This window comes from Raphanus sativus, unplaced genomic scaffold (assembly GCF_000801105.2).
Source record: "Raphanus sativus cultivar WK10039 unplaced genomic scaffold, ASM80110v3 Scaffold2902, whole genome shotgun sequence".
Taxonomy (NCBI): domain Eukaryota; kingdom Viridiplantae; phylum Streptophyta; class Magnoliopsida; order Brassicales; family Brassicaceae; genus Raphanus; species Raphanus sativus.
Window position 1 is genome coordinate 1 of NW_026618209.1, and position 13252 is coordinate 13252.

Here is a 13252-nt window from a genome sequence, read left to right on the forward strand (position 1 = left end):
TTTAAAATAAATATAAGCTCCAGTAATCTTGTCTCCTTTGAATCTGTGTACCTAATGTTATACATATATCATCAAAACAACTAATTATCTAAATGTTTTATTGGTTAACTATCATCTAAAAATATCTTTCGATCATCCTCTGTGTTAGAACAACTACATATATTTTTGATCAGTTTGTTCATCATTTTACTTATTTTTCTAACATTAAGAATATTTCAGAACTATGAAGAAATCCACAAAGAAGTAATGTGGCACAAGATGAATTTTCACTCTGGATATTCAAATGAGACGTATATTTTTAATCAGTTTGTTCATCATTTTACCATTGTAGATGAATGATATTTATTTTGTGTTGATCATATGAAAGTATTGTTTTCGTTGTTGATGTTTAAAGTGAAGTTTAATTTATGAAAAAGGGTAAGAAAATAAGATAAGAAGCCATGAGCATACGTCCAGAAGAGTCCATGTGACTTCACAAGCTTCTCTTTTATTGTCTCTCAGGTACTTTCCCAAGAACACAGCTTCCAATTTTCCAATGGGCTTGTTTTCTTATGTCATCCTCCGAATCATTCCCCTTATCATTGTTACATTTTTCCCCTTCTCTTCTTAATCTTTGTTTTTATTCTATATTATCAAAACCAAATTGATTAATTATAAGCATACGTTACATTTATATACTGAATTTTCAGCATAATTAAATAAAACTTTATAGAATAACAAACAAACAAGTTAATCGAAATATTTATATATATATAGTCCTTCATTATGTTAAATATATGTCTCAGACTCCACTTTCAGTTTATTATGATGGATGTTTCCTATTTTTTGTTTGCAAATATTGTGACTATATATTGATTGTTTAGGTAATTTTGTCATTTGAGAGATAAACTCTCCTGCAATATTAATATGAGTAAACTTGTTGAAGTTCGGAAAACCAAATAAAAATGTTTTTGATAGTTTTCTAATTACAGAAGAAAAACCCAATAACAGTGTCAAAAATAGGAAAGGAACGAAGATTTTGGGAGAAACTATACCTCTTCTCTTGCTCAGGTGAAATGATAGCTTTTTTCTGTCACATGTGAAGATAAGAAATCTTTGATATTACTTAACGCAAGTTATTTTGTGATATATTCATTAATTAAAGATATATACATTCTTGGAAGGACACTAGCCAACTCTTGATCCATAGACTGGATATTTTTTATGAACAGGGAGAAATACTTATAATACCGTTGATCCATAGACTGGATATTGTTTATGAACATTTTGTCTTCAGATTTACAGTGACTTCCTATATGACCACTCATGTTCTAGTTAGTACCTTCCACTCTAGATTACATGACATATAAACATGTCTATAAGGACATCTTAAATGGTACATTATAAATCATCTCCAATGATACTTTATAATTTTCATTCTAAAATAATGCAATTTTATTATAGAGTTGTATTTGCTTTAATTGTTTATTTTATAATAGAATTACACTATAATAGAGTGAAATATAAAGAAATATCGTTTTACTCTAAATATAGAGTTAAAAAATATTCATTTATATCTCACTGTATTATTAGAGCAATTCTATTGTAGAGTAAATCATTGGAGCAAATGCAACTCTATAAAAGAATTACACGAAGAAAATTATAGAGTGTCATTGGAAATAGTCTAATTCTCTATATAATTTACTCCAAAATCGAATAACTCTATTATAGTGTTGCATTTACTCCAATGATTTACTATATAATAGAGTTACTCTATATATATAGTGAAATATAGAAGAATGTTGTTTTTTACTCCAAAATGTCATTCCATTATAGATTAACTTTATTATATAGTAAATTATTGGATCAAATCCAACACTATAATAAAATTATTCTATTTTAAAATGAAATATAGAGAGAGTTATAATACACTGGAGATGTCTAAGAAATAACATTTTCAATTCAGCTAATAAATTGTTTGACTACTCAGTTTTTAATCGATCTCAAATCATCATATAATTTGGGAAACTAAAGCCAATTAGTTGACCAATGGGATTATGGTAACTTAAATCTAAATATCTTTAGCACAAATCTATAGAACCATACACGAAAAAGTTTAGTTACAGGTGGATGTTGCAGCAACAGTTCCCGGCATGAGACTTTTGCTTTTCGTCATCTGATTCTTATTTTTTAAGTTTTTCAGTCAAGTTGTTTTTGGGTTTTAGGGTTGATGTTTTTTTTTTTGACTAAAATTTTAGGGTTGATGTTTCTATCTCCAATGATCCATTTAAGGCTTTAGGTTGTTCTGGCTTGTGTTTTGTTTTCAACTTGTTTATTGTAGCTTCACAAAGTTAATAATGAACAAAATTGAGACGATTAAAGAAGAAAATTTCTCTATAAATCATGAAAAATGATATATCGTTTTTTTTTTGTAATATTAGAATGATTCGCATGTTTGTGTAGGTGCAGGTACGAAAACATTTAGTTATTTACCTTTGACTCTAATAAGATTGTCATGACACTGTTAATGTATCATTAACATATATCTATTCTATTTCCAGTGTGAAAAAATCATTACTTTTTCAGTTTTTATTTATACTCCATACTTTTTGTAATAATTTCAAACAAATATTAAAGTGTTAAAGAAAATAAAGTCAAGTAATTCACATAAATTAATTATAAATATTATAATTTTTTCCACATAGATATGCATGCGCGTATCAAATAGCCATTGTATATTTTTTTTCTATACCATCTATGTTAATTGTTTTCTTACTGTATCGATTCTAACGTGCTCAAATTTATAAATAATCTGACCCACTATGTTTCTTTTATCTTTTGACTAGGCTATCGCTGTTGCTATATTTAGTTTATCACTCCCCTCCGAGTACTTATGATAGGTGTCAACTTATTACTTAGATAATACTGGCTTTTCTTGATTGTTCAATGTATTTCCGTGATCTTTGGTTTAGCAATATTTTATTGTCTACGTAATAATTTAAACAAAATAGGTTTTAAACAAAATAGGGTTCATCAATGATGTCAAGAATTAATAACTGTCAGTTACAAAAAAAAAGAATTAATAACTGTAGCTACTAAACTAGTAACATTACTTAATTCAATCATTTTTGGTGTCTGAGTACAATAACATGAAAACAAATAATTTTTGCCGAAGGACAGCTATGTCGTCTTCGATAGAGCTTTGACAAAATACATAAAATTTAATTATGATAAAACAAACTAAAACATTTTAGTTTCTAAATACCAACTAACTTATTATAAATTGGTTGTATTTATTAAACACGGCAGGATATCAGATTTCTCTAAACCTGAACTCTAATTACGATTAGTATAAAACAATCTCCCAGTCGGTAATTTTTTATTTATACACAAAAAATATAAACAGATGACACTGAGAATGCAGTAATTTTGCTAGCGTGTAACACGTTGCAGGTTTTTTGGTTGTCGTATATTTCAGACGCCCACTTTCTTTAGTTCTCATCCCATGTCTATTTATTTTAAAGCTCTAATATATTAGAACATAAAATCTGTAGTGATTTTATTTGTTCCGATAGTGAAAAAATGCGATTGTTTAATACGTTTAGTAAATCAAATGATTTATGAGTCGTGATGCTCTCTGGCCACAATTTTGTCGGATTTGTGGCAACTCTTTTTGGTAAAATGTTCAAGAATTTTTTTGTTAAATATTGTGGCAACTCTTTTCGTATTAAACTTAAGATCTCATTTTTGTGACTGTTGTTGTCAGTAGACTCATATTTCTTCTCTACCAATAATTGGTCCATGCTTTGTTGAAAATTTCTTAAAGATTTGATCACTGGTTCTGGGTCACATACATTATATTAAACTCAAAGAAGCTTTACCTTTAAGTTCTAAGAAAAAGAAGCTTCACCTTATAAATAAGTTTAAAAAAAAGTTCAAGAAAACTGCTCAAAATGAAAACAAATATATAGTTTATTTTTCGAAATGAAAACAAATCTACAGAAAAACAAATCTATGCGGGGCCATCAGTTGAAAGATATTAACACGTTTTCAAGGTTTAGTTCAAAAATTGTTGTGTTGGTCTGGTGTTCCAACTGCATGCAGCTATTGCTCTCAGTAACTCTAAACAATAAAAATTGGAAGTTGGAACTATTACACAATTACTAATACAGAACTTGAAATGTTACATCAATAACAATAAAATTAATCATCCTAATAAAATACAACTTTAATATACGTTTAAAATAAAATTCCTTAACTGGTAGTAAATGGACATTAATCAGTTTAAAAATAGAAAAAAAATCGACTAGCATATGGTGCAACCGTAAATTCCGCTGCCCTAAATTCATACATGAGATAATAATGTGTACTTGTCCGAATCAACTCCTCATCAGATTTTCATACCATATCATTAATTAGTTCTGCTAATATAAATAGACGATAATTAGAATACACTGCGATATATATACATCGTCAGCCCCAACTTGCATTCCACACGGCTAGGAGGATCATACCTGGCGTGTATTAAGTTATTTCCCTTTTTTTGTTGTAGTTGTTAAATTGTAACTTCATTTGACAAAACGTTCTTTGTTTGTAGAAAGAAGTTGAAAACCTACACATTTGCCTTCTTGATAAAAAATTTAAGTTTAATACTATGAAGTAGGGTTTTCTCTTTTTTTTTCTGGTAGAAAAATTTACAAGTAGTGCACAAAATAGTGACACCTCCTCACATATTTTAGAACTGTAAGAACTACTATAAAAAAAAAAAAGCAATGGTTTCTGATTTGGAGAAATCTTGGTAAATGAATCCAGAATGCCATTAAGATTACAAATAAAGAAAGGCAAAGGTCTATCATCAATCGTTTGTGGAGAATCACAAATGTCTTAATAAAATTGATATGCTAATTTAGAAATGATGTGGCACCATTAAAATGCATTTTTATTGGTGTATTAGTTAATCCGATGTGGACACTTTAGATGTTGAGGAATAAGAAATTTTAGTATTGGAAGATACCAATAAATGTATATATCCAAAAATAATATTTTTGGGAGTATATTTAATTACAAAAGTATAGTTTATTTTAGAAAATCTACAACTATCAGAAAAAGATTCTTAAAATATTTAATCCTTACAAAAAGAATTGGTGGTATTTTTAGTATTATTTTGTTTTTTTATTAGTAATATTCATGGTGTTTTAAAAAGCGGTGGTAATAGTATACTATATTAGAAATATGTATACTAAAAAATATACTCTTTTCATGACCGTCAATGCAAAAGTAAAGACACAAAAAATGACAAAAATATGAAGATGGAATTTGATAGTGACAAAACAAAGCTGCATTAATAGCAGAAAAAAAACTAAATAAAAAAAAAAACTAAATCAATACTTTCTTCGTTTTCATAAAGTTACATACTCTAAACAAAAAAAATGTTTCAAAAAAAATATTTTATATTTTCAATACATGTTTTATCTACTAATTACAAAATTTAAAAAACTTAATTGCACTTATTAGATTTTTATTGGTTTAAAACTATAGAATAATCACAAAAATTATGAATATATAAATGAAATTTAATACAGTATGTTTTATTAATATATGTGAAAACTAAAAAATATGTAAATTTCGAGAAACGGAGAGAGAGTAACAAGGATAAAAGTGACATTGGTGCCAGTCCTATATAAAAGACGCATATATTACTGCTGGCTCGTGTAAACGCGATTTTATATAATTTTCTAATTAATTATATCTTGAACATGAGATTGTATAATCTAACCTATTTTCCAATACGATGGAGAATTTAATCATTTTTTTAATTTACAGTGTAATTGAGTTTCCCGAGAAAACCGGGGATGTTGGTACCTAAAACTCTGGGAAATGTTGTAAGTATGCTGTTGGTGTTACTCGGTGACTTCAAGATTCGCTTCGAACCATTTACGTTAATTCTCATGATTCACCATTTTTAACTTACCACTCTGCCATGTCACTCCCTATCATTTTACTTTCATCAGTGTTTGGCCTAATTGGTTATTTTTGTCACAGACCTACTGATTTTTTTTTTGTCGTCATACAATCAGGATCATTAATCAACAATGATATCATTCGCCCATTACGGAAATTGTAGGGCTGTCCTGTCCAGAGTTTGAGCTTTCTAAAATACCGTGAAAACAAAATGTTAAAAAAGGTTCTTAGACATATTAATATGGTTTAGACAAAGATATTTAGTCATATACGTGACAGTGCTCAAAGCAAACTCTCCGTTTACTTCTTGTCAGACATTATGAAATGCACATGAACTGCTCAACTGAAACATAAGAAATAACAAGATGTGCCATTCATCGCTTGACTTTGCTAGCACGTTGAAAACAATGAGAACAGAACAACACATAGTTAGAGTCAATCATTCAACATGCAAGAGTTCTTTTAGTGATCAAAACAAGAATGCCAAAAGCTAAGCAAATATGTAATTATTTTGATTAAATCTTATAAACACATAGTCACTACATATAACTAAACTTAGCTCTGGTCATTTATGATCTGCTTGACATCTCAGGGATGGTGGAGAAAGACAAATGCCGACCTCTCGATGTTTCATCAGAAGAAAGCAGCAAAATATAATTTGGAGGACGGACGGCACAGGGGACATTTGAGTGGCAGTATGCTATATATACTCTGATTGTTTTTTTTTTTATAAATTTTATCGGCTGATCCGGTCGGTCCCGAAAAAATGCACACATTTAGTATTTCAAAGTGGAGTAGTCCGAAGAATAGCATGGATCGATCATCTGTTGCGGTCCAACCATGTAATCTATTTGTGTCGAAACCCAAATTTGGACTAACCAAGTAATGATAATTTAGTTTAAAAAAAAATCGAACCTAAAACTAACGTGGATACAAACAAAACTCTAAGAGATCACTTTTATCCACCAAACTCTAAGAGATCACTTGGTTCTACTAGGACACCACCACTTGGTTCTCTTATTGTTTTTTCCGTAGCAGTTACGTGTCAAAATTGAATATATTTGGTTTACACGTGTTGACCGGTTAAACTAGAACAGGAGAGATCCAATTTGAGCCGTTAAAACTCTTACACTTAGTTACTTACTCGTCACCGAGATGTGTGAACAGGCCGAGCTCATTGTATCTGTAAAAGACGTTGATTGGGTTCTAGTCTTATAGATTATAGGGGACTCTGACGAAAGTACATTGTTCCTTAAGTATATGCTACACTTGTGTTGTTCAAAAAAAAATGCTACACTTGTAAACTTATGGCCACATATACTGAAACATGAACGAAAACACCCACGATGAATGCTTATTAATTGTTGACAAAAGAAAAAAAAATGCTTATTAATTAGCTGAAACATGGATAAAACTGCTGGAGCTAAAGATGTCGATCAAGCTATCTACTATGTGGACAAGGAGCCAGAGTAAAAGAACCGTAGAGCCAAACAAATCAAACCGGATGAATTACTGATTTTGAATTTCTTTCTTTAAGAAAAGAACTGTCAGATGTTTTTTGGACTTCAGTCAGTGTGTAACAAACCACTGAAAAGCAAAGGTTTAACAATGGCATATTATCTCTTAAAATAAAAAAGCCATGTCCTGCAACATCATTTCATTAAAAAAAAAAAAGAAATGTAACAACTCTTGTATCAAACACCCATCAATGTTTGGGTTTATCCTCAAAAGCTTCCTCGTTCCCTTTACTCTTCCGCTACCTGGAATCAATCAATCTAATTAGTATTTTTTTTTTTTTAAAAACACACTCAACACACCCAAAACTGTAAAGAAACGTAACAACTCTTGACCATTTGGTATCCTTTAGGCTTTGAGAGGGACTCTTAAACACACACACCAAAGACTACTTTTCTTCGTTTCTCAGCTTCGATTCTTGATTCTTATTATTATCTACCTAATCACTAATACTTAGGACTAACCTGAGATACAGAAGAGGAAGATGTCTCTGTACTCTTGGGAGCTACCAAAGCGGAAGAGGATGATGCATCAAAGACGCGAGAACAATCAGTGTAAGCAGATCCAATACCGAGTCCAGCACCAAACGCAATCGACGCCCATCTCGTCACGGGACTCCCTAATGCCAAACACACAAGAGAAATTGATTAATCATCGTAATTAAAAAAATCATAACTGAATCGGAAAAGTGGAGTAAAAAAATAACCGAACTGAAGAAGAGAAGACCGGCGAACGCGCCGCCGAGGGAGGAGTAGACTACGCGACGAGCCGTGAGATCGAGACACGCGTCCCATTTGGTGTCGACATCATTGCTTTTCTTCTTCTTCTCCATTTTTTCGCAAATTCGATTCTATTTTTTTTTTTTACGATTTGGTTTCTCAGAGAGTTCGTTCTTTTCCTTCTTCACTTTTTCTCGATGTCTAGAGTTTGTTTTGGGTGCCAGGCGAAGAATCACGGGCCAGGGTATGGGCCGATTCTTTTATTCAGTATTGGGCCGCATAGATTTAACATTTTTATTTATTTTGGTGTGCGACTGAATCGTTTTCATTGATTTTAATTCTTTTTATTTTTATTTTTAAAGTAAGTGAATTTCAAATAACAAAAGTGGAATTGTTGAACAACAACGAATACAAGGTGGAACTAATAATGATAATTTTAATTATCCAGTAATCAGATGTTTAATATATTGATCTAAATATGTAATATCAATTATCTTTAAGGCAAAAAAGTTTAGCTAAAATGTCTACTAGATGTGAAATGAATTAGGCAATTCTCGTTTTGGTATCTAAACGCTGCATTTGGATGGTAATACTCAGATATTGTTCGTTTGGACACACTATTATAACAGCATCTGTATACAATATCTATATGCAAAATTTATAATATCTGATTACCTTAGATATTAGAGATGCAAAAAAATGTAGAGTTTGGATATTTTACATATACATCTAAAATTTCAAAAGACCTAAATATCATTAGCAGAATATAAAAATTAGCTAATTAGCTATTATAATTATTATAATATTTTCATCATAAACCATGTTTTCTTGTTGATACAAAAAAAAACTATTTTCTAATAAAAACCGAAAATCATATTTTATTGCTAAAACTGTGAAATCATAATTTTTTGTTAAACCGAAATTATGGTTTTTCTGTCAAACTGTAAAATTGCATTTTTCTACTAAGTAAAATTGCTTTTTTTCATTGCTTATAATCTTCAAATGAAAAAATCGATGAAAACCGAGCGATTTTTACTGGTTCAGCGTTTTTTCTGGTGTAAAAAAATTGATTTCACATCTTTAACGAAAACTCAAAAATTATAATAATTTCTCCACTACAAATTTACCTGGGTGATGGAAGTTATAGCCATTGGCGAACGTACATTAGGACTAACGGAGTCACGTGCCCCTACTAATTTTTGATTTTCTTTAAGCATTTATGTTAGAACTATCTCAATCTTATAAAAGTGCCTCCGACTAACTCAAACCTTATCTTGGTACCTCCGATTAATACATGTCCTAGATCCGCTCCTGGTTACAGCTGCAGTTCCATCATCCCTAGGCCAACTTGACGTTAGTGATTGGTTCAACGTTCATTTAAAGGATATACTTGGAATAACTGTCGTGTTTTTCTTTGAATAGTAGTCGACTACAGATACGATCTTTTTGTTTTGCATGTGTGTATACGGCCAACCCTAATATTTGGATTTTCTTGACCATGTTACTGAAAAGAACATTCAATCCGAAGTTAGAGAGACGAAGACTTAGTGGTCCATGCACAGCTCAGTTGTTCACAAGAGGAATCGGATCCGGAACCTTAACGAGTTCACCGCCTTGGACCCCATATCTTCAACCTTGTGCTAGTTGGCAGATACGTGTTCCCGACAAGTAGGGATGTTAAAATGGGTTCAAACCCGCGGGTTCTTAATGGGTTTTAGAAAAAATAAATGCCCATTTAGACCCATTTAGCTAGTCGGGTTTTAAATGGGTAACCCTTTTAAGACCCATTTATTAAATGGGTTTTCACTAAAATAAATGGAGACCCATTTAACCCGTTTATGTTTTTTTTTTTTGTAATTTAACATAAAATTAGATTTGTGGTTTATGCGGAAATTTTTTGATTTTGATGTTTTGACGGAAATTTTTTGATTCTACAGTTTTGGCAGAGAAATTCGATTTTGTGGTTTTGGCGAGAAAACTCGATTTGTGATTTTTGCGGGAAAACTCGATTTTACGATTTTGGCGGGAAAACTCGATTTTACGATTTTGGTGGGAAAATTCGATTTTTGTGGTTTTGGCGGGAAAACTCGATTTTGGCGGGAAAATTCGATTTTACAGTTTTGGCGGGAAAATTCGGTTAGTGTTTCTGATACCAAAACTCGATTTGTGTTTTTGGCGGGAAAATTCTATTTTGTGGTTTTGGCGGGAAAACTCGATTTGTGGTTTTGGTGGGAAAACTCGATTTTACGATTTTGACGGAAAAACTTAATTTTGTAGGTTTTGCGAGAAAACTCGATTTAACAGTTTTGGCGGGAAAACTCGATTTAACAGTTTTGGCGGGAAAACTCGATTTGTGTTTTTTGATAGGAAAACTTGATTTGTATTTCTGATCTAAATGGGTCTAAATGAGTTTAAATGGGTACATGTAAATTTCGTGGGTTCTAAATGGGTGGCCCTAATAGGTCTAAACCTATATAGGTCTAAACTTATATGGGTTCTAAATGAGATGGGTGTTAAATGGGGCGGGTCTAAACGGGTTGGGTTTACCCATATTAACATCCCTACCGACAAGAAACAAAGTTGGACCGATCTTTCTCCAAGTGGAGTAATGATTTTCTTTTTTTTTTTGTAATGATTAATTTTTAAATACATTCATCATTCTGATTGGTTCTCTGCAGTCTCGAAATCAAATATTCCTTTTGGCTCTTCCGCTGTTCTTTCAAGGAAGAAAAGACTTATTGGCATTATACACAATGTCGATTTTTCTTTCATTTTTTTTTGTGAGAAATATACATAACCATTAGCAAAAAAAAAAACCACACAAACCAAATGTGTAATTAACACAAACAAAACCACAAAAGAAAAATCAAAGTATAAACCCATTATAACTTACAAGTTAGAACCACAAATCAGATTTATAAGGACGTTAAAACTTACAAGTTAGAACCACAACTATGATATGAATGTCAAAAAAAAACTTCTTTTGTGAATTCTTAGACTTGGTCTACTCGACGATACACATACAACTTGGAGATGAACAAGAACGCAATGAAAGAAATGGCCGTGAAAGCAGCCAGCAATAAGTAAAAGTAATCAACATGGGCTCGGTTCAGGTTAGTGTTGAACCAGTTTTCTCCACCGTTTCTTCCGGTAGCCCAATCAATCACGGTGATGAGCAAACCACTCAAGAAGCTCGAAAGACCCATTGCACTCAAAGAAAGCGAGAGACCAATGCTCCTTAGCTCCGTTGGGACTTGGTCATAGAAAAACTCTTGTGTTCCCACCAAAGAAAACACATCGATCATCCCGAGCAACAAATACTGAGGAGCAAACCACCATATGGACATTGGAACCGTCACGTCCGGCTTGTCCACGAGCCCGTGTTCCCTAGCGATATTCAGCCGTTTAGTTTCCACCAATGCAGCGAGCACCATGTTGAAGCTCGAAAGCACCATTCCAACTCCTATTCTCTGGAGCATTGTGATCCCAAAAGGCTTTTTGGTGATCATTCTAGCTAACGGTAGAAACACATGCTCGTAGAACGGGACGGAGATGAGAATCGATACACCGATGAATGACAGCAGAGAAGCCGCAGGGATTTCCAAACCCGGTAAGATTCTTCTGTCCACCGTAACACCTTGCTTAGTGAAGAATGTCATGAACTGAGCATACGGAATCGTGCTCACCACCGATGTGATCCATATCGGAATAAGCCTCACCAACGCCTTCGCGTCTTCCACATCCCTACCGCTACATGGCTCTGCACCGTCTTCCCTTGCAATCATCGCTTTAGCTAGGAAACTTTTCACACAAGATAAAGAAACTATTTATCAAAAAAAAAAAAAAAACTCACACTCAAATTAAACCAAACAAATGCTAAACAAAATCAAAATAATTACAATTTTTCTCCCTCTGTTTCTAAGAAAATGTATGTTTTGTGTGTTTTGCTTATATTAAAAACATAAAAATTTATACTAATAGTATTTTTCTTAATAAGCATAATTAATTTTAGAATTTTTTCAATTTATCATTATTAACTAATAAAATTCTTAGAAAACATGAAATTTCTTTCTTTTTAAAAATAAAGTTTTTGTAATTTTTTTTTTAACTTTCTAAAATAGGGTGAGTAAGCAACTTACTCGAGCCGACCGCTATGTTTCTCAGACGGACCATCCTCCAATAGACCTTGTCCTAAACCCGAATCTGTTAAACTCAGTTTCCGGTTCTTAAACGCCACGAAGAAAACTCTACCGATTCTTGCAAAAGCGTTACTGCTCTCCTCTTGGTTTCCCTTAGGGTATCTGTAAGATTTTCTCCCGAGCAAGAACATAACAAGAGCCATAACCATGAACAAGCAAGGGATCCCAAACCCAAACGGCCAGCTAACGTTATCTTGCACGTACGCAACCACTATGATCGATAGACTTATCCCAGCAGATAAACTCAAGAACCACCAGTTGAAGAACGATCCTCTCGAGATCACTTCCTTTGTATCTCCCGAGTCAAACTGGTCCGCGCCAAACGCTTGAACACATGGCTTGTGTCCTCCCTGTCCTATCGCGACAAGATAAAGAGAGCAGAAGAAAAGTACGTTCACCGAGAAAGAGGGCTTAGCAGAAACATTGATGCGCTGCTCTGACTCTCCCGTAGGGATCAAGGAAGCTGATAATGTCAATAATCCTAGTCCCTGTAATAAAATTTCAATTCCGGTTCAATTCGTACCGAAACCAAACCGGTTTATTTTTTATTTTTTAATTTTGTACTAACCAGTACGTAGATGAGGGACGCTGCAAGAATTGTACGGTAACGGCCAAGATAAGCGTCTGCCACAAAAGCTCCTAAAATAGGAAGCATGGAGGCGGTTCCCGACCACGTGTTCACGTTGACGGCGGCGGTTGCCGTCGATTGTCCGAGAGGTCCGGTGAGGTAAGTTATCAAGTTGCAAGCTATTCCAAAGTAAGCGAACCTCTCTGCAACTTCAACACCTGAAAAGCAAGATTCAATGAGTATTTATGAGCTAAGAAAACAGAGACAAACCGGAGTTAGATTCTTCACCTATGATGAACCAGGCGGATCTC

The 13252-nt window shown here is 32.8% G+C and overlaps 2 protein-coding genes across 2 annotated transcripts; both read right to left on the bottom strand.

The window, feature by feature from the left end:
* Positions 1-7528: 7528 nt before the first annotated feature.
* LOC130506126 (MICOS complex subunit MIC10-like) lies at positions 7529-8381 on the bottom strand. The gene is made up of 3 exons (XM_057000763.1): positions 8167-8381; positions 7920-8074; positions 7529-7700 (listed from the first exon to the last, which is right to left on the bottom strand). Exons 1-3 carry the CDS (start codon positions 8285-8287, stop codon positions 7686-7688), a joined length of 291 nt encoding a protein of 96 aa, XP_056856743.1. The 5' UTR covers positions 8288-8381; the 3' UTR covers positions 7529-7685.
* Positions 8382-11068: 2687 nt separating this feature from the next.
* On the bottom strand, positions 11069-13248 carry LOC130506127 (protein NRT1/ PTR FAMILY 5.15-like; the record flags this gene model as incomplete). Its single annotated transcript, XM_057000764.1, has 4 exons — positions 11069-11975; positions 12314-12861; positions 12942-13159; positions 13230-13248. Coding segments are annotated over 4 exons (1593 nt in total), but the record flags the coding sequence as incomplete, so codon positions are not given.
* Between the last annotated feature and the right edge of the window lie 4 nt (positions 13249-13252).